Below are 25,028 nucleotides of genomic sequence, written 5' to 3'. Positions count from 1 at the left end.
ATGAGCAGACCTTGATGCTGGCCCTGCTGATGCTGGCAGAGCTGGCGCAGAAACCCACCACGGTACCTGTACGTGGTGGGCAGCAGCTGGGTGGGCAGCAGCCTTACTTCCCCAGGCGTTTGAGTGGCCCAAAAAAGAAGGGATTGCTCTGAAGCTTGGGGTCCTGGAGCTACCCTGATGGTTCAGAAGATACCTCCAGGTCTGAAAGCCTCCCACAAGGTGGGAAGACCAAGCGTGGAGGCTCTGCAGACGGCTTGCTCTTAGGCCAGGCTGCTGTAACCAGCTGCGTGTGGGTCTGCGAAAGGGCTGCCACGTATCCCGCTCTGTTTAGGGCAGCCGCTTCCCACCCTGCCAGCGGTCCAGAGCCCCGGGACCTGCCTGTCCAACGGCGTGGGGGAGAGGAGATGGGCAGGAGGGGGGGGGTCCATCTCCAGCAGGCTGCGAGGAGGCTTCACACGAGCAGAAAGCGCAATTTCCTCTGTAAGCTTCAGCTCCCAGCCTGCTTTTAAAAGTCGTGCTGAGCGCTTGCAGAAGCGAGTGCTGGACCTTTATTTTCCCCGTGTGAGTTTTGGGGAGCGATCCCCCTTCGCATGGTAAAGCAGGGGGGGTAGGGGGTCCCTGCAGGCCCTTTCACACCAGTCCCAGCCTGGATCCAGCAGCATCCCTCGCCCCGGCCCCCATCGCACGTGCACATCCCCCCCCCCCCCCTTCCATTTCTGGGAAGAAAAAGGGCATTTGGCTTTGAGATGTGCAGGCTGTGCCTTGATGCTCCCAGAACTGCTCTTGTCCTTCTGCACCTGGCTGGGGTGGTGGCGTCTGCCGGTCCCCTCTTTTGTCTGGGGGGGGGAGGGATGACACCAGGAGGGGATATGAAGGATCAGGGTGGCTGGGGGGTGCTGCGTGCCAGGTGGTCCCCACAGGGATGGGTGCTGGGGGGGGATGTAATGTGCCAGGGGGTCCCCTCAGGGATGGGTGCTGGGGGGGGTGTCTGTAATGTGGCAGGGGGTCCCCTCAGGGATGGGTGCTGTGGGGGGATGTAATGTGCCAGGGGGTCCCCTCAGGGATGGGTGCTGTGGGGGAATGTAACATGGCAGGGGGTCTCCTCAGGGATGGGTGCTGGGGGGGGGGGGGTCTGTAATGTGGCAGGGGTCCCCTCAGGGATGGGTGCTGGGGGGGGGATGTAATGTGGCAGGGGTCCCCTCAGGGATGGGTGCTGTGGGGGGGGTCTGTAATGTGCCAGGGGGTCCCCTCAGGGATGGGTGCTGTGGGGGAATGTAACATGGCAGGGGGTCCCCTCAGGGATGGGTGCTGGGGGGGGGGAATGTAATGTGGCAGGGGGTCCCCTCAGGGATGGGTGCTGTGGGGGGGGTCTGTAATGTGGCAGGGGGTCCCCTCAGGGATGGCTGCGGGGGGGGGGGTGTCTGTAATGTGGCAGGGGTCCCCTCAGGGATGGGTGCTGGGGGGTGGGGATGCTGCCTGCCAGGCGGTCCCCTCAGGGATGGGTGCTGCGGGCCAGGGTTTCCCTGAGGGGTCCGGTGCTGTGGCCGGGGGGTGCCCGCGGGGCTGGGGGTCGGAGGGTGTGTTGCCACCCACTGGCGCACCCCGGCGGGGCGGGCCCGGTCGGTGGGTGGGTGGGTGGGTGTCCCGGGGCGTGGGGGCGGTGCTCGGCGGGCGGCGGGCGCGGCGTGGGGCCGGGCCGAGCGGCGGGGCTGCCCCTCCTCCGGTCCCGCCTCCGCCTCCTCCCCCCGCCGAGGCTCCGGCGGTCGGGGCGGCCGCGGGGCTCCGCTCCCGCCACCCCGCTCCCGCCGCCCCCATGGGGCGCCCGACGGCGCGGCCTGCCCGCCGCGGGAGCTGAGCCCGGAGCCGCCGCCAGGTACCGCATCCCAAACCCACCCCCCCCCCCCCCCCCCGGGACCGGGCATCCCCCGGGGGGAGACGGGGCGGGGGTGGGGTGGGGGGGCTTCATTTCCCCGTCGGGTGCGTGGGGAAGGGGATGGAGGGAGCAGGCTCAGCCGTGGGGGACCGGCTTGGAGCCGGGTGGCACCTCGGGGGTGCCCCCACCTCCCCGCCCCCCAAACTTCCCCCCCTCCCCACCATCGAGAGAGGGGGGGCAGGTGCTGCTGCTGGGAGCAGCCTTCCTCCCGTGGGGCCCGGGGTGCTTGTTGGGCTTGGGTGCCCTCGCCCCAGAGCCGTGGCGGGGGGGTGGTCGTGGTGGTGGTGGTGGTGGGGAAGCTTTATTTTGCCCCAGGAACACCCCCACCCCCCAGGGTGGGCATGAGGTTCCCGAAACCCCAGCGAGCAAGGTTTATCCGCAGCCAGCGCTGCGCTTCAGACCTCTAGAAAATAGATGGATAACAAGTTTTGAGGCCCAGCATCCGCCCCGCAGCGTCCTCCCGGCTCTTGTGCCTTTGCAGTCCCGTTTTCTATTTAAAAGGGGCTTTTCTCTCCCTCCTGCTGCCTGGAAGCCAGCCCCGCAAGAGACTGACCCAGACGGGGAGCCCACCGCGGCTGTCTGCCAGCTGTGCCCGCTGCGGTTAGAGTGCCCCAAAGTGAGTTTTGGGGTTTGCGTCCCTTGGCTGCCTCCCTTACACCCCCAAAAACCATCTCGGGAGCAGGCTTTGAAATGGGGAGCTGTGGGATGGCTCCCTGCTGGAGGATGAAGATGGAGGAGGAAGGGGAGCAGATGTAACCACAGTCCCTTCCCTGCTCGGGGAGCATCCCGGTCTGGGGTTTGGCTCCACAGCCTTCCATTTGGGGAGCACGGGAGGGGCAGGAAACCTGGGATCACTCAGCGATAGGTTTCCCACTGGCACGTCCATGCAGGGTATGTTGCAGAGCCCGGTGGGCTCCCACCCCCCATCTAGGACAGGGTCACCCTCACTGCCGTGTCACCTGGGTAGAGCCGGGACACGGAGAACATCCTAGGAGGAAAGGCTGCCCGCTCTCGCTGAGCTCCTGCCCCGCATCTGTAGCTGTCGGAGCTGAAAACTTCCAGAAACTGCATCCAGGCTGTGTTTCCGATGGCTGCCGGACTTTTCCGGACTCCTTCCTCGGTGCATTGCTCCTCTTAGCACCAGGGGGTGGTTGGGGGGGGGGGGGGGGGTTGTGTGACCAACCACCTCTTCTCCCCGCAGCACTCCGGACCGTGGCACTCGTGACATCCCAAGCTGTGTCCTGGTTGTTCCCCCCCACCTTCCCCGGATGGGGGGGGGGGGGGCAGTGGGTTTTGGGGTGGCTGGGCTGGGAGCCGGCAGGCAGCGGTGGTGGGACATTTCCTTCCTGGAAGGCAGGAAGTGATTATGTCTTTGCACGAATGACACGGAGCCTAAAAATAACCGGCAGGTCTCTGTTGTGAGCATATACCCCCTGGGATTTGCTCGGTTTCGCTTTATTTAAGAGAGCGGGCTGGGGGAGAGCGAGCTCCCCGCGCGCGAAACCACCGAGCGCGCGACGGCGGGCGCCGGCGTGCGAGAAGGTGCCGCTTGTCTCGCAAAAGGTGTGGGCTGTAGCAGCCGGGCTTTGAAAAGCGACCCCGTGTAAATGGAGCCAGCCCAGCCTTCCTCCCCCCCGCCCCGTCGGGAAGGGAGCCGGTGGTTAGCTATGAATAGCACAAAATCATAGCCCTCGCCTTCCCGAAACGCCCTGGCCGGGCTTCTCGTGGCGCTGAGCTTCCCGGGGTTTGGGAACGGGGTGCTGCGGCGTGGGTGCCAACCCGGGCTCCCCACCCTCGAGGGTGAAAAATTTGGGGGGAGTGGGTTTGGGTGTAGGGCCGTGGTGCTTCTTGGTGAGTCGGGGAGTATTTGGTATCAAAGGAAAGCTCCTCCGCAGGACGGTCGTCTCTTTGGAGATGCCCCCGGCCTTTTTCTCCATCCTTTATGGCTTTTTTTTTTTTTTCTTTGCACTATTGAAAGGAAACTCTTCAGTAAGCATGCTCGCAGACCTTGAAACCGCTGGCAGCGGGCTGACGGCACAACCGGCAGTGCTGGCGCTTGCAAATTAGGGCTTTGTTCCTCTTTTCCATTGACGCTCATTGATAAAACCCCTCACTTCGACATAGGGCAGCCTGAGCATCTCCCGCGTGTCCGTGAGCCGCCTCTTGGCCCTGCAAAGCAGCACCCCAGGGAGCGGCGTGATGTGCGAGGGGACCTGGCGGGGGTCTTTAAAAAATGCGGTAAAGGAGTTTTTTGGAGGGGAGAGGGTGCGTGCGGTAGCTGCTCACCCAAAGGGCATCCCGCGCCTGGGCTGCTGTTGGCCGTTACAGGTGGGTTCTGCGCAAAGTCGAGGCGGCTCAGCCAAAAAAGCCACGTCTGCTTTGTATCCTGCTAACGAGATACTCGCGTTTATGTTTTAAGTCCTCCCGTGCATCACCCAGGCTTTGCTTAGTGAGGAAAGTTTGACATTGATGATTAATTATTCACTGTAAACCAGGTTTGGGAGTGGGGGCTGCAGCCCGGGTACCCCCCAATGGGTACCAGCATCCTCCCCATCGGTGGCTGCTTCCGTGGCGGGGTGCAGAGTCGCACCCACATTTCTGGGGTGACATGCCTGGATGCCTTCTTTTTCCCTCCCTTCCTGTCTGAAACAGCTTTCCCTGACTTCAGGGTAAGGACTTTTACGTTGGAGGACGGGGATGTGGCGCTCAGTTTCCTGCCAAAAGGCAGGAGCGTGTCAGGGAGGGGGGTGTGAAACACCGGGTTCCTCGTTATCCCAGTGGTCCCGCTTGGATTTGGGGGAAGGCATCCCACTGATGCTTTCCTGTCGTCCTTGGCAAATGCCGGTGGTGGAGCACAGGGCGCGGGGGATCGGCAGCACCGATCTCGGCCCGATTGAGAAATACCTCTGTACTTTCTAGGAAACGCTGCTTATTTAGTTATATTTTTGGCCATCGGCGCTGGCTCTCTGAGTAGCCCGTAGCCCATGAGGATGGAGGGCGGTTGCTTTTGCTTGTTTAAAAATAATAATGAAACAATCGAGGCTTGTAAAATCAGAGCTGTCTGCTGCAAAGTTGGCTTTCCAGAGCCTTTTCCTCCCTGTTGCAAAGTGCTTTTGGGTCGGTTTAAGGCATTTTGGGTCACATTGCTTCCTTGCCTTATTTCACCCTTGCAGCTCGGCAGGCGAAGGACACATTTCAAATAAACCATGGCTTAATATGTTATTTCTCACCTTTCTTTTTTGTTTTATTATGTTTTTTTAATAAGCCAAGCTGCTTCCTTCCGGCATCACCTGGAACAACAGGAGCCCGGTTCCCACGCAGCCTCTGCTCCGGGATATCTCCCGACACACACGGGCTCCGCTGGCAAAGGGCTTGCCATTTGTGGGTTATTTTATTTTCACTGTTTTTTGAAAAAGAAGGTTAAAGAGCACACCGGGGCGGGGGGCTCGGCTCCAGCGCTTCCTCCGGGGTTCGGTGATGCCCCTCCGGCAGCGCCGGGGCTTCCTGCCGGCCGCCGCGGTGTTTCCTGCCTCCCTGCTTGGGTCGCTGGTGCTGGATGCCCCCCGGGTCCCTCACGGATGCATCCATGCCAGCTCGACGCCAAAAAGCTGCTAGGGCTGCCCTGCACCCAGGGGAGGGATGGATGCGTTAGGAGGATGCTGCAATTGCCGCTGCTTCCCAAAGGGCTTTGCGCTTTATTTAAAAAAAAACAAACCCAAACTATAAAATAACCTGAGGATGCACGGAGGGACATTTATTTGATTTATTTCCTGCTGACAATGAGGCGGCCGGGCAAGTGCATGCTTCCTCCTCATCGTGGCGGCCGGGGCAGATGCATCCTGCAGCTGCAGCCCGGCCGCCCCCCGCTATATTTAGTCCATTGTTTGCTCCGGCTTTGAGTCCTCGCCAGGTCCCTGGCCACGGGAATAACCCCCGTGCCGGGCGGCGGGGGAGAGGAGCTGCTCTGCGAGGCGGGGAGGTGGGGTGGCTGAGCACCGTACGTCGTCGTGACTTATGTGGGAGAGGCCGCAGAGCCCGCGCGCCGTCTCTTGGGATGCTCAAGCAGCATCCCGGTGCCGTCCTCCGGTATTCCCAGGCTCGGCGGGACTGGCCACGCTGGGAGAATGTCTGCAGGGGAAGGGAAGCATCTGTACGTTGCCCACCCGGAGGCTCCGCTTTCTCGTTAGACAGGAGGAATAATTAACTGGTGGCCGCTGGAGCTTTGAATTTAGGCAAAACACCTGGAGAAGAACAGTGCCGGTTTGTTCGGGCGGGATGCCCTCTTGCAGGGTGTCGGTCTTTTTTTGCGGCTGGGGAGAAAAAGGGCTCTTTGTTAAGGAGCCATGGCCACGATTTATCTCAGGCTTGGCTTTTAGGTCCCTGAGATTAGGGCCGGGAGTGCCGGCGAGGGGATGAGCTGGCTGGGTGCGTATTTCTGGGGTTTGTCCCTGCGCCCCTCGCCCTGGGAAGAAGATGTAGGCAGGAGGCAAGGATGCTGCGCAGGGGCTTTTGTCTCCGCAACCTCTCTCTCCTAGAAAGGAAACCCCTAAAATACAGCATCGTGGAAGGGAAGGGATGCTCAGAACCGGCTCACCCCGGCTAATGGCTAACGCCGTCGTAACATCCACGCGGATTGCATCTGAGCCTCCTAGCTTCTTAGGGTGGCATGAAAACAGAGCAAAGCCCCACCAGCTCGGCTGATTTTTGGGGAATAATTCAGATCTTAACATTCCAGGCTGAGATGTCGGATGCAGCGGGGTTTCTTTAACTATAGGTAAAATAGTAAAACTACTTTTGTTTTTTAAGGGTAAGTTGCCTGCCTAAGCACCTACTTAGTGTTTGCTAACTGTGTGCAACTATTGGGGAAAAACCCCTGATATTTGGGCTAATCCAGAGCCCTTTGGTGGGCTGGTGTCCCCCCCCCCCCCCGGCTGGTGCCTGGGCTCCTGCCTACCTTGGCTGGCCCGTGATGCTGGCTCTTGTTGCATCTCTTCTCCTTGCAGCCACCAGTGATATTTGGGAGAGTTTTCAGGCAAGATCATTTTATCAAGTTTCCTGGATTTGGGTTTTGCTTCCCCACCTGTCCCATTTTGTGTCCCAGCTTGCAGGTTGGGCACTGGGAGGCTGCAAGCCCTCCGGCTCCCATCGGATGCAGCAGTACCAGTAAATAGCTGCTCCCATATAGACAACACCAGCACTTCCCTCTTCCCGTGGCTTTTTAGAGCAGTTCCCGCGGTTGCCCAGAGCACCCATTTTGGGTAATTTCGGTACTTTTCTAGAAGATGCTTGCTTTTGCTGCCCAGCCAAGGGGTTGGAAGGAAGCTGAAATGTGATTTCCTCTCTCCATTCATTTTGTGGTTTGCAAAACCATTTCCAAATCTGCCCGGCGTCTTTTATGTCTGTTATTTGCCGATGTGGTTTGTCAGGCAAAAAATAATCCCTGGGGGGATTTACGGTGAAGGTGGGTGACTGCAGTGGGGGGAGAAGGACGAAGGAAATACAGAAGCTGCCTGCATCTGCCTGCAAGTTGGGGGGTGAGTGTCCATCCCCCAGCATGGGAATGCTGGAGCAAACCCAGAGGGATCAGTACGGCTCGTTGGGCTGCGCTGGCTGCTTTTGAAAAGATGCACCAATTCTGAGCAAAATAAGGAGGAGAAAAAAAAAAAAAAAAAGTGTCCTGGCTGAACGCCTCCCTCCTGCTTGCTGGCTGAGCTCTCCAAAGCCACGAGTGCCTGCTCTGAAACACTCAAACCCTCCCTATATATATATATATTTATTTTGCTTTATTTTTGCCCCAACAGTGTTTCTGTGGAAGAAAAGCGTAAGGGGACTTGGAGAAATGGCACTGGCTTGAAAGAGCTGTTTTGTTGTTTTTGGTATGTTTTACTCCCCTTCTCTCACATGTAAAAGAAACCAGGCTGCCTACTGGTGCAGAAAATTCACGGTAGAGCAACAAGTTTTCTGCAGAGCAGGGAAGGAAGATGGGGAGGAGGGGAAAATCTGTGCCGGGGCACGGCCGTCTCGAAATAGCACATTTTCCGGAGGCTTTCCCCCTCCTTGAAGCATTTGCAGCTGCTGGGGGCATCGTATTCCCTGGGATTGCAGTCGGGGACTGATCCTGTACTGCTTGCAAGGCAGCAGAAGCAGCTGCAAAAGCATTTGTAGGGCTGAGTTAAAGCCACCCCACGTTTCCCAGCGCTGTGCATCGCCACCGAGCAGGTACCGTCCCCCTTTGGATGCTGCCGGGGTTATTCCCCGTGCAGCATCAGTAAGTACAAAGGAGATTTTATTGGGAACCGTCTCGTTAGGGGTGGGCAGAGTTTTATTTTTTTATTTTTTTCCAGGCTACCCCCTTGCCATCTCTCGCTTCATTTGGTTACCAGGATCCGGCCCTGGCTGGCGCAGACAGTCAGCGCATTGTCCTGGACCGGTCGAGTGTGGCAGGATGCTCCTGGCCGTCGCCAGCCCCCCCCCCCGCCCTGGGCTGGCTCTTTTGCTTTCATCCTTGTTTAGGGATGAGCTCCCTGGGGATCGGGGCGGGGGGGGGGGGGGGGGATGTCTGCTTTTGGGGTCTCCCACCTGCGCTGGGGGAGAAGGTGCCCCTCCGGTATGGGAATAACGAGCTACATTAAAGGCAGCTTTCAGATTTGCTCATTAATAGCTGGAGGAAATCCCGCATCCCGCTGCCTCGAGGTTCCCGATGTCTCCGGTGCAACCCAGGGCGTTTCTCGGCACTGCAGGATTATTTATTGCTGCGTGGGGGGCACCTTTCCTCCTTGCTGCCTCCCGCAACTTCTGAGGCTGCAAAATCACATGTGGGAACTTCACAACCCGTCCCCCCCCCGGCTCCTCCTCTGCTTGCACGTGCATCGACACGCGTGTGCACACGCACACGCATGCACAGCCTGGACCGGGGAGCAAACTCCCCGAGCCTCGCTCGCTGCTCCAGCCACGCTGGGCAGCTCCTAAATCCTAAATTTAGTAATATTTACTCGCTGTTCAAGTGTTTTCCGCTTGGGGAGGGACCCCGGAGTGGTTTATGGGCCCTGGGAAAGCGGAGGATGAGGCTGAGGGCTGTGCCGCTGTGTCCTTCTGCAGTGCCATCTGCTGACTCAGCAGATTTGGAGGGGGGGTGGGGGCGGATCCAGCAGCGTTTTGCCTTTTTTTTCTTTTTTTTCTTTTTTTTTTTTTTTTTTTTCTCCCCCCTCCTCAGCCCCACTGTCGGTTGCTCCAGGTCCGGACGCTCCCTGATGGGGGGAGCCGCAGGGAGGAAGAAAGCCCTTTGTGGGAGCGGGAGGGGAAAAAACTGGCTTAGCGTTTCTTCCCAAATGGGCCTCTCCTTGCCGGCTGTCCGTGGCAGGGGGGCTGCCCTGCACCCACCCAGGATTCTTCCTTCCTAAAACGGGAGTGGCTGGGAAAAAAAATAAAATTCCTCCTCCTTCTCTCTCTCTCCCCCTCCTTGTTCCCCCCCCCCCCCACCCCACCCCACGGTCACTGCTGCCTCCCCATCCCGCCGCAGCCACCCGCGGATTATGGGTACGACCGCCAGCGCGGCGCAGCAGGCAGTTTCGGCATCCCCCCTGGAGAGCGGGGCTCTGGGCGACGGCAGCATGGAGGACCAGCGCTCCCTCAGCATCCACTCCTTCCAGACCCTGGGGCTTCACAACAGCAAGGCCAAGTCCATCATCACCAACAAAGTGGCGCCCGTGGTCATCACGTAAGTCCTCGGCAGCCTCTTGCAGCTCCACACCTCTCTTTTTCTGCAGCCTCTTCCCTAAATATTGCTGCTTTTTAGTCTTTACCTACGCCGTTATTTTTTTTCCTTCACCCACCTGCACGTGGCTTTTGCAGGTACAACTGCAGGGAGGAGTTTCAGATCCACGACGACCTGCTGAAGGCCAACTACACGGTGGGACGTATTTCTGAGGCCACGCTGGAACACTACCTTGTGCAGGTGAGCATCACCGCTGCCCCACGCCGAACCCGTTTCAGCCTGGCGTCTGGGGTTTTTGGGGACTAATGTTGAAGATCACCAAGAAAAAGCCACTTGTCTTCCCAGCTGCGTTCAAGCCTGCTTGCTCCAATCCGCTTTTTCCCCATCTTCTCTCTGCCCATCTTATTTTGCAGGGGAAATATTTCATGGTCAGGGACGTATACGGCAAATTAGATGTCTTGAACACTACCGGCAGCTGCGGCGCTCCCAATTTCCGACAAGCCAAAGGAGGTTACGCCGTGTTCGGCATGGGGCAGCCCAGCCTCAACGGCTTCAAGCTCGTGCTGCAGAAGCTGCAGAGAGAGGGTCACAAGGTTGGTGGGAGGGTGGAAATGGGGTTAGAAGAGGGCAGGAGAACTTTTGGGCAGCCTCTCCCCCTCTTCGCAGGAGTGCGTCTTCTTCTGTGTCCGTGAGGAACCCGTGGTCTTCCTGCGGTTGGAGGGGGACTTTGTGTCCTACACCCCCCGGGGCAAGGAGAACCTTCATGAGAACCTCCAGCGCCTGCAGCGGGGACTGCGGGCGGAAAGCCTGGAGCTGGCCGTCCGCAAAGAGGTGAGGTGGGACGAGAGGGGGTCATCACCCCAGCCATAATGGGGCGCGTGCACGCCCCCCGCCACCGGCTTGAAGATGAGCGGAATGGTTGTTGGAGGTGGTGGGCGCCCCACGGGTTTTGATGAGGGGTCCTCATCTCCACTAGATCCACGACTTCGCGCAGCTGAGCGAGAACGTCTACTACGTCTACAATGACATCGAGCGCTTGCGGGACGAGCCCCACGCCGTGCGGGTGCAGTGCGAGGAGGACATCCAGGTGACGGAGGAGGTCTATCGCAGACCCGTCTTCCTCCTGCCTTCCTACAGGTGCTGCCCTTCCTCCTCCTCCTCCTCCTCACATGCGGTCGGCGGCTTTGCTTTTGCAAGCCGGGCTCTTGATACCCTCTGAAGCCACGTGTCCTCCACCGTGGTGGGGACAAAACCCCCGCCATGGCCCTGGCCTCCTAACAAGGGCTGTCCCCGTGTCCGGCAGGTACCACCGGCTGCCCCTGCCCGCTGAGGGAGCCCCTTTGGAGGAGCAGTTTGACGCTTTCATCCGCTTCCTCAGGGTGAGCCGAGGAAAAGCGCCTGGTCTTTGGGGCCACATCGGGTTGGGATTTGCTCCGTTGCCTGGGCAAGCGTGCTGCGTTGGGGAGCATCTTCTGGTTTTGGCTTTATGCTGCCTGTTAGAGGATGCCTGTGCCTGCGGTTGCTTCCCATTCCCGTTGCTGTAGACCCTGCTGGAGAGGTCCATGTTGTCCAGCTGCTTGTCCCTCCCGCTGGCTGGAGGTGACCATCCCTCGCCACCTCCCAGCATCCCTGCACAGTTGGCTTTTCCCTAAATGGGTTGGGGAGAAATGATCTGGATTTGGTGCAAAGGCTTTCAATGGCATGGCTTCTCTCTTTCTTTTTTCTTTTTTCCTTTTATTTTTTTTTTTTTTAGTTTTTTTTTTTTTTAGCCTGGGAGATGAAATCTCGGCAGCTTGGGGACTGGTGGTGGGAACATCTCTGGTGGGGTGGACAGGCCAATCTCTGCCAGCAGCTGGAGAGGGCGGGGGGCAGGGGAATGCAGTGGATGGACCACCCATTGGGCTGTCCTGGTCCATCCACGCCACCCCCTGAGCAAAGGGGAGATGCCACCCACCCCTCCGTGCCTGGGCAGGGCTGTCATCACCTCCACCCCGGTCATTGCGGTGGCAGACCCGGCTCTCCTGGAAGCCTCTGTGGTCCCCATCCCTCTGTCCCTCCCTCCTAGGAGAGCCCCAGCCTGCTGCTGCGGGACCCCGGCAGACCCCCGCCGGCGCTGCTCTTCGGCTGCCAGACCGGCGTGGGCAGGACCAACTTGGCCATGGCCATGGGCACGCTCGTCCTCCACCACCACCGAGGAGCTGCCCAGAAGCCCGAGTAAGCAGGGCAACCCCCGGGGGGCTGGTGGGATTTGGGGGGGGGATGCCCTGTGCCCGGTTTGATCTCCTTCTTCTCCCACCCCAGCCTCCCCCACCTGCCTAAAACATCTCCCAGGGACAGGCTTCGGGTCATCCAGACCTTCGTCGAGATGGTCCCCAAAGGCCAGCAGATAGTTGAGGAGGTAAGGGGGTGCTGGCGAAAGCCCCGGTGAGGTGGGTGGGAGGGGGCGAGGTCAGTCCCTGTCCCAATTCGGGACTCGCTGAGCGGCTTTCTGCTTGCTCCTCGCAAGGTGGACGGTGCCATCGCCTCCTGCTCGGAGATGCACGATATGAAGGAAGCCATCTACGAGTACAAGAAGAAGCTGGAAGGGATCGGGGAGGACTATCAGATCCAGGTACGTTAATTAGAGGATTGCTTGGAGGCAAGCTGCCTGCACGGTGTAATTTATCAAGCTGTTTTTTTGCGCGGCGATGAGAAGAATGTAAATTCTGGAAATCTGAAGCTTCCTGTGAGCTGGAAATTTCCCAGGAATGTGAAACCTGAAAGGTTGTGGAGCTTTTCTCTTTTCTTTTTTTTTTAAACAATTGTTGAAGAGCCATAACATTGAGCAGGCCGGGATTTGGGGGGAAGCTGGCTGTTTTGGGCTTCACTGCTGCTTCTGGTAGATGACCTCGGGGCCAAATAATATCCTGTGCCCTGGTTTTGTCAGCTCTAAAATTGGAAAATCCATACCAGCATGGGTGGTAAAAGTCCTCGGGAGTTGGGAGGGATTGTTGCTTAGAGGTTTTCCTGCAAATATAGTTACTCAAGGTCAAGCTTTTCTATCTGTAGAGTTTTTTAAATTTCTTCCCCCCTTTTGTTTTGAAAAGCCATCAGGGTGGTTTTCCACACTGGAAAGCCATGATCTGCCCTGTCTGACCAGGGGGCTCCGCACCAGGCGATGGAGGGAGGGAGGCAGGCAGGGAGAAAGGATGATCAGATGGAAGCGCTGCCCCGATCCCAGCCTCTTTGGAGATTTAATTTTCCCATTTAAATGCTGAACGTGGAGTGGAAGTGCTGGGGCCGGTTGTGAAGGGCAATCTAAAAACAGGTGCTGTGCGGCCAAAGCAAATAGGCTGGAGCAGAAGAGCACCATGAAAATCATTAAGCCATGGGAAAAGAAAGCATTTACTGTCACTTTTTCAGTGTTTAGTGGCAAATGCCAAATTTTAGCGCCCCCCCCCCCCCCCCCCCACACACACACTTTTAGGGCAGATTTGGGTATGTTTGGTGCTGCTCGTGTGATGGCGAATACTCTCTTGTATGGTGGGGGAAGCTTGGGCACAGGGCAGGGGATTTTCCTGCTGCCTCGAAGCCTTTCCCTGACTTTTCTCCACTGGGACAAACTGGTCTATGTCATCCTTGACGCCGGGGAAACAAATGGCTGGGGGACTGTGGTAAAATAGCTACAAGGAGTGTTTATTTGAAGTCTGCGTGGAGGGAGAGCAGGTTTAAACAATGGCGAGGGGCCAGGAAAATGTGCTGGAGCGGGGAGAGAGGATGAGGAGGGAAGAGGGGCTGATGCTCGGCCATTGAGAAACCAGCCTGGGCTTGGGAGGGCTGGAGGGTGGTACCGGGGGGGCTTTGCTGGGTGAGCTTGATTTTTGGGGAGAGGAAGGGCTTTTCTGGGCACAGAGGAATGATGTCACGCTGGATTGTGGGTTTCTGCCCTGTGTTGGGGGGCCAAAACCGGAGATTTAGGTCCTCAAGCGATGGTGATGCAGGGGGAGGTGCATCCCAGCGTGGGATGCTGAGCTGCAGATGGACGACCGCGGTACCCAGCTCTCCGCAGCTGAAACGCCAGCGGATCATCCCCCTTTTCATCAAAAGCCTATTTAAGGGGAATATTGAAGAGATTTACCTTGGGTGAGAGCGCAGGGCTCAGGAACCCAAGCGCTCGGGGAGAAGCGCTGCTCTGTCAGCAGTGCCGCCGGCAAACCCCGGCACGGCTCCATCCTCGCAGGCTTTGTTTTGAGTTTCCACTGCTGCCCTGCCTCTTGATAAATGACAGCGGGCCAGATTTCTCTTGCGGAGAACAAGTAAATATTCATAAGTAAGTAAATATTCAGCCACGTAATGTCAGAGACGCGCAAACCCCGCTCGCCCAGCTGACCCCTGTACATACACAGCCCCACCTTAGAGGATTTTCCATCATACCTTGGGGAGAGGGATCCCAACGGGCTCTCCAGGGATGCTCCTGGATCCCGTGCTGGGTGCTCCTTCGCTGGTGCCAGCGTTGCGGGTTAATTTGTTGGATGGGATGCTCAGCTGTACAAACGCTGTCCCGAGGCAGTGTGGGGGTGGTTTCCAAACTGTGGAAGATCCTGAGGGTTTGAGCTTGTGCCGCTGGGAGGAGAGCGGTGTGCTGGGACATGTGCCTGGTTTGGGTAATGATGAAGATGAGGAAGAGGACAGCACGCTTGAAGCTATCTACATAGGCATTGTGATGCTTCTGGGGATGAAGGGAAAGAGCAGGTGCTTGGAAATGGAGGATATTACAGGGTGTGTGGCTTATGTCTCTTATTTAATAAGCTCATCTTGCTCTTATTTAAGTTTGTCTAGCGTCACCCATCATTTTGGGGTCTGCCACCCTCCCTGAGATGCTGACCCCGGAGCGGGTCTGGGGTGTCCCGCTGGGCTCTGAAGGCAGACGGGGGGGTTCCTGGAGAGTTCCCTGACCATTCCTCACATTACCCGGAGCATGGGGCTGGGAGGTGTTAATCAACACCCTCCCCTTGTGTTGGAGTCTCCCGTTAGCATCTGGACAGTGTATTCCGCCCCCCCCAGGACAGCAACGCCCCTTGGGACCAGTTGGAACCGCTCCCGGTGTGTCCTTGGGCTAAAGGGAAGGTTTTGTTTGACCTGAAATGCAAATTTATGTCTTTAAGCATCATTTAATATGGAAAACTAGAAAGGTTTCATTTAAAAAAACCCAAACAAACAACAAAAAAACATCAAAAAATTATATTCAGAGTTGGATTTTGTAGGTTCTCTGCCATGTTCTCATTTGGAAGTGGTTTCTTTCCAAACAAACAGCTTGGTGAAGTTAGCATGAACATACCAAAAACATTCTGAGTGGCTTAAATGGCATTTCTGCCCCTCTTTGCCCCCAAAAAACTGCTCCATAAAAAAAATGCGTCGGGCCTGTTTGCTACTTGCTTGTCTCTCTTCTAAGCCAGCCGCAAACAAGCATGTGTAGAGCTTTCCCCCCCCCACCCCCCAGCTTCCCAGTCTGCTCCGGGTTGCAGGACGGGTTGGTGTTGGGCATCACAAATCCCACCTGCCTTTGCTTTTAGGGGAGCAGCACCAAAGAGTATTTCCTCCAGAGGACTTTGCAGAGCCTTGAACGCTATTTTTACTTGATTGCTTTCAACTACTACCTTCATGAGCAGGTAAAAAAAAAAAGAAAAAAAAGCCAAACAACCCAGCAACCCGAAACCCCCTCTTTTGCTTTTGCTTTTTTTTTTTTTTTTGTCTTCCCTGTGTAGTGGGAGGGAAGGGGTCTCCACCTTGGAGTTTCCCAAGCAAATGCAAGTTCTTTTTGGTGGGGTCGGGGGTGCGAGCCCAGGCTGATGGCGCGTCCCCCCCCTCCTCCCCGGCCCCCCGCCGGCAGTACCCCCTGGGCTTTGCCCTCAGCTTCAGCAGGTGGATGTGCCGGCACCCCGAGCTTTACCGGCTGCAGGCGGAGATGAACGCGTCGGAGCTCACCGTCACCGGGGACCTCGTCACCAAGGGGACGCGAGTGCTGGTGAGTACCCGTCCTGGATGTAGGGATTTGGCTGGTGGCTCCTCATCGTCCCCTGGAAACGGCACCGTCCCGGGATGCTGGCCCTCAAAGAGCTTTGGTGGGGTGGAAGAAGCAAGGGGTTTCCCTTTTGTAGGGCAGGTGCTGAGTCTTGGGGTCTCCAGGTCTGTGCCGGGGTCTCGGGTCCGTGTCCTGCTGGCATCCTCGGCAAGGATGGGCATGTGGCCAGAGACCCCCCGTACGCACGGATGGGTCCGGCCCCGCGGACCCAGGGTACCGGGTATGCTGGAGCACCCCATGACGTGACCCTAAGCTGCTAGCCTAGCTGCAGCTTCCTATTTCTTGGTGGTCCTCGGCTGCGGCGGGGTGAAGGGAGGCCAGAGCTGTTGCTTTGGCACGGTCTCGCTGCAAGAAGAGCGTCTCCCACCTTTGAAATGCAGCCGCGTGGCTTCGAGCCCCGGCTGGCTGGTGTCGCAAGGGTTTGGGGACTTCTCCTGAGCGGGGACCACGGGTGAGAGGTTGTGGTGTGCTGGGAACCCCCTCTGCAAACCCATGGGAGGGGGCGGCTGTAATGGCCAGGGGGGTGCACCCCTTGCCCGGGCTTTGCTCCGCTGCAGGTGGCGGATGAGCGCTTCTGCCCGGACGTGCTGAGCACCGCCAAGGAGATGAGCGTGGCCAACTTCCGACGGGTGCCCAAAATGCCCGTCTATGGGACAGCACAGCCCAGCTCCAAGGTGAGGGGGCACACACAGCCGCGGTGGGCAGGGTCGCCCGCAACGGGCTCCCAGCCCTCCCATCACCCTTGCCCACCCCTTCCCCTAGACCCTGGGGAGCGTCCTGCGGTACCTGACGGATGCCAAGAGGAAGCACGCCCGCATCGTCTGGATCAACCTCCGGGAAGAAGTGGTCCTGGAGGGGAACGAACAGATCTATACGCTGCGGGAGCCCGGGCACCTGGAGGAGCTGATCCCCGTGCCCGCTGCCTCGCCCCAGCAGCTGGAGGTGAGCTCATGCCCCTCGCAGGAGCCTTCGTAGGTGACGTCCGCAGGTTTTGATAGTCCCTCACCCTCCGGAGCTGTTTCTTTTGGGTTTTTTCTTTTGTTGTTTTTTTTTTTTTTTTTTTCCTTCTCTTTTGGCAATGAGGGGCAGCGGTGGTATTGGGTGCTGTGCTTGGCTCATGCCCTTCGTGTCTGCTGGAGGCTGGGGACAGCCCAGTTGATGGAAAACCAGGTGGTCGACCTGCTTTTTATCGTACTGTAAAAATAAAGGAGTCCTCCTGACTTCCCTGTTGCTGTGTAAGAGTTTGCAAAGGCAGAGCAAAGCGGAGATCCTCCCCCGAAGAATTTATAGTGTGGCTTGAAAGCGAGGGTAAAAGGCACCCGGGGAAAGGAGAGCAGATGTTCCCAGCTGGGTTTCCAGAGGGGATAGGCAGTGGAGGAGTTTGGCTGCCAGCACGACTGCGCAGAGAAGCTGCCTGGGGTGGTGGGAGATGATGTTCCTGAGGGTCCCATAGAGCACGGTGGGGACCGTGGTCCTGGGCAGAAACGGTGGCCAGGACCTGGTGTGGGGTTTTGAGTTGACTGCGGGGTGTTTGAGAGGGACATCGGCCTGCATCTGAAAAACCTGATTAAAATCCTGAAAATAATTAAGAGGAGTGGGTCTTACAGTGAGGGTTTCTCCATCCTTTACAGAAACTAGAGGCTACCCTGAAGGGTGACCTGCTGAAGTGCCAGAAGTGGTTGGAGGTGTACCTGGAGGCGGAGAAGCAGATGAAGATGTTCAAGAGCTGCCTGACCACACAGGAGATCTTCAGCCAGCAGAAGAACGCCTGCCAGGGGCTGACCTACCGCCGTATCCCCATCCCCGACTTCTGTGCTCCCAAGGAGCAGGTACCCCGTGGACGGGACGGTGCTGCTGCCTCCTTTCCCAAGCCGTCCCTGCTGCCGCAGGGTGAATGTCACTCGGGTGCTCAGTGCCACCCAGCCCCGGGACTACGGTGGTGTGCCCAGGCTCGGTGCGGGATGCTTGCTGGGGCAGGGAGCGTCCCCCAGGAGATGCTGCACTGAGACCCTGGGTTCCTTCAGCCGGTCAGGGATGGAGGGGAAGCTGCCGGGCTGGATCCAGCAGCAAGGAGCCAGGGATTTCAGCCTGGAGGCTGTAGGAGAAGGGGGATCCCATAGTGGGGAAGGGAGGTGGGCAGCCTGTGCTGATCCATGGCGGGCTGCACCCTTAAAAACCCACTGGCTTTGCCCCCGGCAGGATTTTGACCGGCTGCTGGAGGCGATGAAGAGCGCCCTGGCCGAGGACTCACGGACAGCCTTTGTGTTCAACTGCTCCAGCGGCCGGGGCAGGACCACCACGGCCATGGTCATCGCTGTCCTCACCCTCTGGCACTTCAACGTGGGTATTGGGGTCCGCAGCTCTCCCTGGGGGTCGGGCTGGAGTGGGGGCTGCCGGGGGAGCTCGGTACAGCCCGCAGCAACCGTTGTACAATGAGAGAGCTAAAAGGAGCGTGGGGAGGGCCAGGGTGGGCTGCGGGGGGGCGGATGCCTGTACATTGGCGTTTCGCTGTGCCTAGCCCCCAGTGAGCTCCAGCAGAAGTGTGGGTGCATCCCTGGTGAGCTTTTATCCCGTTCCTGAGAGCTCCCACCCCAGGACGAAGGGTTAAGGGCAGGAGAGATGTGGCTCCCTCCTTGCAGAGCGAATGGTGGGGGTAAAATTTTGGTCTCCTCTGCCCAGGCAGAGGGGAGGTGGAGGATGCCTGGGGTCCTGGTGGGTTGGGTGTTGGGTCTGCATTTCAGCTGTTGGGCAGCAGGGACGGGGCCGTGCAGCCCCTAATGGCATGGCCCTCTCTGACCACCCCAGGGCATCCCTGAGATGAGCGAGGAGGAAATCGTGAGCGTGCCTGATGCCAAGTACACCAAAGGAGAGTTCGAGGTGAGTCCTTGGGCCTGACTGTGTTTTAGGAGTCCTCCTCTGAGCCAACTCTTTGCTACCTTAGCCACAGCTGCTTGTTTGGAGGGGTCGGGTCCTCTCCTGGGCAGGGACAGAGCAGTGGGGTCAAGGTGAGGAGGCACTTGGTGAAGCCCGTGCTGCTTCTGCCCATGCTCCAGGTGGTGATGAAGGTGGTCCAGCTCCTGCCCGACGGTCACCGGATGAAGAAGGAGGTGGACATGGCCCTGGACACTGTCAGCGAGACCATGACGCCCATGCACTACCACCTCCGAGAAATCATCATCTGCACCTACCGGCAGGTGAGCGTGTCCTCTTCCCCATTGGCACAGCGCTGCCCAGGTCCATTGCACCCGATCCCAGGGGTGCAGCCAGGCTCCGGGACCAGCCCTGCTGAAGCTGGGTGCTCTCTTGGGCTGAAGCTTTCTGGCATGTCACCAGAGAGGTGCCAGGGCTCTTTTGGTCATGGTCACCCAGTGCCGTCTTGCATCCTGTGCTGTCCCGCATCCGACCTGTCTGGTGCTGTCCTGCATCCTAGCCAGCATCCTGCCTGTCTGGCTTTGTCCCACATCCCGCCCAGCATCCCACCTGTCTGGCGCAGTCCTGCATGCCCGCACCATCCCGGATCCCAACCAGCATTTTGCCCATCTGGTGCCATCCTGCCTCCCACGCAGCATCCCGCCCATCTGACACCAGCCTGCATCCCACGCAGCATCCCACCCAGCATCCTACCTCTCCAGTGGCATCCAGCATCCTGCCCAGCATCCCGCATCCCACCCAGCATCCCACCTATCTGGTGCTATCCCGCATCCCAGCCAGCATCCCGCATCCCAGCCAGCATCCCGCCCATCTGGCACCATCCTGCATCCCGTCCCGCATCCCAGCCAGCATCCTTCCCATCCAGCGGTGTACAGCCGGCAGAGGGCAGGGCCGATCCGTCCCGCTCCGCTCCCAGCCCCGAAGGCTCCTCCGGCTCCTCCAAGCACAGGAGGGGACCCATCCTTGGGAGGGCACCCATCCGTACCCACGCAGGAGGCATCCCACGGCCGGCCGAGCCTGGGGACCACGGCCCGGTTTTACGTGGGAGCTTCTGTGGAGCTGATGAAGGGGAGAAAGGATAATTTTTATTAGATTTGTTGGGTTTTTTTAAGCTATGCAACTGTTTTGGAAGGGCTGAGCTTGGGGCTCGGCAATGTCCCTGCCTGGGCTGGATTGACCCACGTCCCCACCAGTGATGGCTGCTATTGACCCGTATTTTCAATTAATGGCCACAGATGATTGACTGGGGGAAGAAAAACCGAAGCATTTACTCACCTGGTAACATCCACAGCTCCCTGAGCGTTTGCCTCATCGTTTGTGGGGTCCTCTGCGTTTTTTTCGGGGCTGGGAGGGAAAACCTGAGCTCTGCGGGCTGAACCACTGGGGACTTGGCTGTTTGCAGCAATAGCTACTGTGAAATTATTGGGGATAAGTTATTTTATTTTATTTTTCCCCCCCTTTATGTATTATGGGGAGGCAGCCACGTGGCCGGCGGGAAGTCTCACCTATTTTATTGTGTGCTTTGCTGCTGCAAGAGCAAAAAACCTCCCGTGCTAAACGAGCGGCTGCCTGCTTATGGATTTAATTATGCTCTCCAGTGACCCTGAATGATCCCCTGCCTTGCTGCCGACTCCTGCCTCTAGAGTCAGCCTTTGGGGGCTCCCAGGAGGAAGAATCCTGGCAGAGCAGTCTCACCCGCCTGCTCCCGGTGTGGTTTTTTTTCTTTTTTTTTTTTTTTCGCAAGACAATTCCCGTGACCTCCTTGCCCCTCTTCCCGGCGCTTGGCGGTCAGGACCAGCACATCGGTGTTCCTGGGCCGTATCCTGTTTCCGGATACATATCCAACTTGTCCTGGTGGGAAAGCGAGATAAGGAGGGAGTCATCCGCTCCCCCTGCACCCTCTGCCCTAGGAAAAGCCTTTTTGTCACTGCCTGCATTTTGCGTTTCCCTCTTGGCTGCTCCATCCATCCCGTTGGATTTGGCTGGGCCGGGAGGGAGGCACATGCAAATGCTTTAATTTTTAATTATTTTTATTTTTTTCCCCAGTGATGGGCAGCTTGAAGAAGAGGAGTTACAGGAATTGTATATTCTAGGCGTTGCCCTAATGGGCTTTTAATTAAGCCGTGGTTAGTGTTGAGAGAGACGTGGGGTTTGGGTGAACCAGCAGTGCCATGGGATGAATGCTGTGCACCCAGGGCTGACGCTGCTTTGTAGTCTGGGGTGCCTGCTGGGAGATGTTTTGCAGGGTTATAGGACAAGCAGGAGGGAAGGAAAAGGTGCTCTGGTAATGGCTTTGGTTTTTTTCCTACCCCTTCCCACCCCTAACTGGGAGGAAAAAGTAGGAGGATGTAAGAAAATGCTAAATAATAGGATAATAGAGAAATTATAGGATAAAAAATGATGAATAATAGGATAATAGAATAAAATTAAATAAGAGAATACAATAAAATTATAAATAATAGGATAACAGAATAAAAATAAAAAGGATAAATAAATAACATGATAAATAATAGGATCTACTCTCTGCAAATACTGGCATACACGTGCAGAGGAGACGCCTTATCCAAGCGCAGAACCACTTGCCTGGTGCTGCCACGAATAGGGGTGCAAGTGGGTTGAACAAACCGTGATTTTCAAAGCCCAGGCGTGGAAATTGTTTGTGTGCCGTGGCAACGGAAGTCCAGGGAAGGACCTAGAGAAAGTGGAGCTGGCTCGTCCCTGAGGGTGGGTTGGTGCTGCCACCGGAGCAAGGAATTGCTGCTCTTTGGGGTGGTCTGTGGGATACGCAGTGGGATTGCCTGTGGGATTAGGGCTTTTATGCCGGCTGGCTGTTTAACCCTAATTTATTATTTATTAATTCCTGGAAGGGACATCACTGCAGGGCTCTTAAAATAACAGCTATAATAATAATATAATAATACATGTAATAATACAATAATGGGAGGTGTGATGGCCACCAGCCTTGGAGTGGGGCACTGGGGGGCTGCTGTGGCCTCCTCTCCTCCAGCAGCAGAGGCTGAAGCCAACTGGGGGATGCTGGAACGGGACATGTTTTTCCCTGGGGAAATGCTTTGCAGTCCAGGAGCTCCTGGTTTCGGGTACGGTTTGCACCTGGGCATCTATTCCTGGCTCCTGGGCGCACACCCCATACATTTAGCAATGCCTCATCTATTTTTTGAGGTCTGTACAGCGAAGGAAGTTTTTATATGCTGCAAACCACAAGGTAATGGGGGCCTGGACTGCCAAGCCACAGCGGGAGCGGGCTGGAAGGATGCGCTTATTTTTATCCTCAGAGTGGTCCTCCCTCCTCGGCTGGAGGCTGGCTGGGCTCCTCGGGGTGGGGGGGATAACGGGTTCGGAGGGCTGGTGTGCAGCAGTATATATGGCTTTTTTCCAGAGGTCCTCGTGGGTCCTTCACCACCAAACTTCACACGTGGGATGGAGAGCAGGACCGTGGATGAGGACTGGGGCAGGAGCTGCCTCTCGGATGCTCTCCCGAAGCGGGTACCGCAGGCATCTCAGCCGCTTTCTTGCTTCTTCCAGGGGAAATCGGGCAAGGACGAGAAGGAGACGCGGACGCTGCAGCTGAGGAGCCTGCAGTACCTGGAGCGCTACATCTACCTGATCCTCTTCAACGCCTACCTGCATCTGGAGAAGAAGGACTCCTGGCAGCGGCCCTTCAGCCTCTGGATGCGCGAGGTGAGGCTCTCCCTGCCTCCACCTTGTATTTGGAGGGCGCCGGGAAGCAGACCCCCGTCTTTATTTTATATATGATTTCTCTATGGTTGTTGGGGCCATCGTATATGGTCCCTTCGCTCTGGGTGATCTCCTGTATCACCGGGCTGGTGGCTCTCCTTGGAGAGCCAGGCGGGTCACCGGAGTTGGGTGGCATCCCACCACGTGGATGGGGCGCTCCTCCTGCCCCAAACCTGCCCTTTTTTCCTCTTTTGAGTTTCCCAGGGTTTTATTTTGATCTGCTGGCTCTGATTGCAGCATCTGGGCCTGGGAGGCCACCAGCCAACCCCAACCCCCCCCGGGTACCTCTGCTTGGCTTGGTTAGCTTGGCTGGCTCTCCTTGCACCCAACCCCACCTCTGGTCTCTTTGCAGCGTACTAAAAATACAATATCCCGGCCAAGTGGATCAGGGGAGTGAAAGGAAAGAATAATTAAAAGCAGACCTGCTTTGCCTTGCCTGGCCGGGGCGGGCAGCACAGGGGATGGAGGGCCTGGGAGGATGGGGATGGCGCTGGGCATCCAAGAGAATTGGGAGCCAGCTGAAAAAAATGAAATGGGAGGTGGGTGAGAGACCCTAAATTATCCATATTTCCATCTTTTTATTATTTCTAAAATTTTTATCATGCAGAGATCAGTTTTTCTCTCCCTGGGTGTGCACGGTGCTAAGTGGGCAGCGCCTGCCTTTGTGGGGAAAAAAACCCCCTCATCCCTCCGCCTGTCTTTGCCGGTGCCGCTAATTCATATTGGCACGTTTGATCCGCCGGGCGGGAGATGAAAGCGGTGGCTGCCAGCTCTGCTCACCGTCCCCCCTGCCCCATCTTGCTGGACGGTGCCGCAACGAGGAGCTGGGGGGGGGGGGGGGGATGGCCGGTGCCCACCCCGGCGTGGCATCCCGGTTATGCCGGTGTTCGCATTGCCTGGTGGAAGGCGGTGGCTGGGGCTGGACCAATTTTAGTGGAGATGTGTGATGCTTGCTGTTGGCTGGATGTGGGATGCGTGGGTTTAAATGCATCTCTGATGCTGCATCTCTAATGCTTGCATTTACATCTGCCCCCTGTCCCCTCCGTTTGCTGGAGGGGGGGGAAATACACCCAACCTGTGGCTACAAGGAGCCCTTGACCCCAAAAGCGCCCCTTCCTGCTGCATAATCCCTGCATTTTTAGCAAAAACAAGGCGCTATTGTAGCTTTTTGGCAGAAGGGTGCCAAAGCCAACAAACCCTGCAAAGGCTGACCCCAGCAGCGAGGAAGCAGCTTATAAAATGTTAGAGCTGGAGGAAAGCTGGGGGGGGGGCTGCGGGAGGCGGGTGGGTACCTGGATGTGGGGAGATGCTGGGGACCTTCCCTGCGCATCTTCACCCGGGAGGATGCTGGGGGGGTGGGTGGGTGTTAAATCTCTCTTCTCCCTCCGTTTTCAGGTGGCGGCGGTGGCTGGCATCTACGAGGTCCTGAACCAGCTCGGTTTCCCTGAGCTGGAGAGCCTGGAGGGCAAACCCCTGTGCACGCTGCGGGGCCGCTGGCAGGCGCAGGGGGGCACCTCCCGCCCTTTCCGTGGGGACTTCGTGTAGGGTCGGGGTGTGGGGGGACCCCCCCCGTGGCTTTCTCCTGGCGCGGGGAGAGGAAAAAGACTGTTTTCCCAAAATCTGGGGGTGTGGGGAGGGAGGGGTGAGCCCCGAAACTGCCTTAGAACGTGGGAATTTCTGGGGTTCTTTTGGATGCAATAAAAATATTGTAAATTAAAAGTCAATCCTTTTAGGCAGGTGCTTAAGTGCGAGCTGGTGTGATTTGAAAAGCGGCTCTGAAATGCTGGGACGCCATCGCTTGAATTTGGTGGATGCACGGAATCATGCCAGATTTTTCGAGACCGTCCTCACTTTCTCCCTAAACCAGTGCAGCTTACACACACAAATATCATATGTGCATATATATGCATACACATAAACATATATATATAAATATACACAGATATATATTTATGGCTCCGTGTGTGCATATATATCTATATCTGTCTGGAGCCATAAACACTTGTAGCCTGGATTAGGGCTCACAGAGATCCCGGACACTGGAGACCTGGGTGTTTTTAAGGTTTAGGCATCTTTGTTGGTTCTTCCCAACTTTTTTAGTCATGGATGCAGCTGGGGGAAAGGCAGCCACGGCCCCAGGCTTGGGGGGCTCCCCTGACCCCCAGACCTGCCTTTTCATTGCCAAGGTGATGCGGGGGGGGGGGGGGGGGTTTAGCTGCTCAGCAAAGAGGAGACTTAAAAACATAATTAATATAGGGATTTACTTATTTAAGGAAAGGAGAAAGGGAGGAGTGAAAAATAAAGTTAATCAAAAGATGATGCAAAGAAGGGCTCCAGTGCCCCCCCTTCCCTCCCAGCAGGGGGAAGAGGAGGCTGGGGGGCGATGGGGAGGTCACCGGTACAGGCGGCAGCTCGGATGGAGGGATGATAAAATAGGATGGGGAGCACAAAAGCAGGAGCACACGCTCCATCTCTCCCAGCAGCTGCTTTCATCTGCTGCCAGTGGCAGGAGGCGCAGGCGGCAGAAATTCAAATGTAGAGGGTGGAAAGAAAAATATCATTTTTCAATAGCAAGGGATGCTTTTTCTTAAACATTGGGTTGGTTCCTGCTGTGGCTGCAAGAGCCCTGATTC

General features: G+C 57.3%; 1 protein-coding gene across 1 annotated transcript; it reads left to right on the top strand.

Annotated features, from left to right (window-relative positions):
* Positions 1 to 1,732: 1,732 nt before the first annotated feature.
* PALD1 (phosphatase domain containing paladin 1) lies at positions 1,733 to 24,040 on the top strand. The gene is made up of 20 exons (XM_049811029.1): positions 1,733 to 1,873; positions 9,453 to 9,650; positions 9,785 to 9,887; positions 10,061 to 10,240; positions 10,314 to 10,478; positions 10,624 to 10,784; positions 10,951 to 11,026; positions 11,713 to 11,861; positions 11,949 to 12,045; positions 12,154 to 12,258; positions 15,200 to 15,295; positions 15,517 to 15,651; positions 16,266 to 16,382; positions 16,471 to 16,650; positions 17,340 to 17,537; positions 17,908 to 18,048; positions 18,514 to 18,585; positions 18,762 to 18,902; positions 22,183 to 22,338; positions 23,791 to 24,040. The coding sequence occupies exons 2-20, from the start codon at positions 9,466 to 9,468 to the stop codon at positions 23,938 to 23,940; spliced, it is 2,607 nt and encodes an 868-aa protein (XP_049666986.1). The 5' UTR covers positions 1,733 to 1,873; positions 9,453 to 9,465; the 3' UTR covers positions 23,941 to 24,040.
* Positions 24,041 to 25,028: the final 988 nt, after the last annotated feature.

The sequence above is a fragment of the Accipiter gentilis genome, chromosome 9, assembly GCF_929443795.1.
Source record: "Accipiter gentilis chromosome 9, bAccGen1.1, whole genome shotgun sequence".
Classification (NCBI taxonomy): Eukaryota; Metazoa; Chordata; class Aves; order Accipitriformes; family Accipitridae; genus Astur; species Astur gentilis.
The sequence above is the reverse complement of the archived record's forward strand: the minus strand, read 5'-3'. Positions and strand labels throughout refer to the sequence as shown.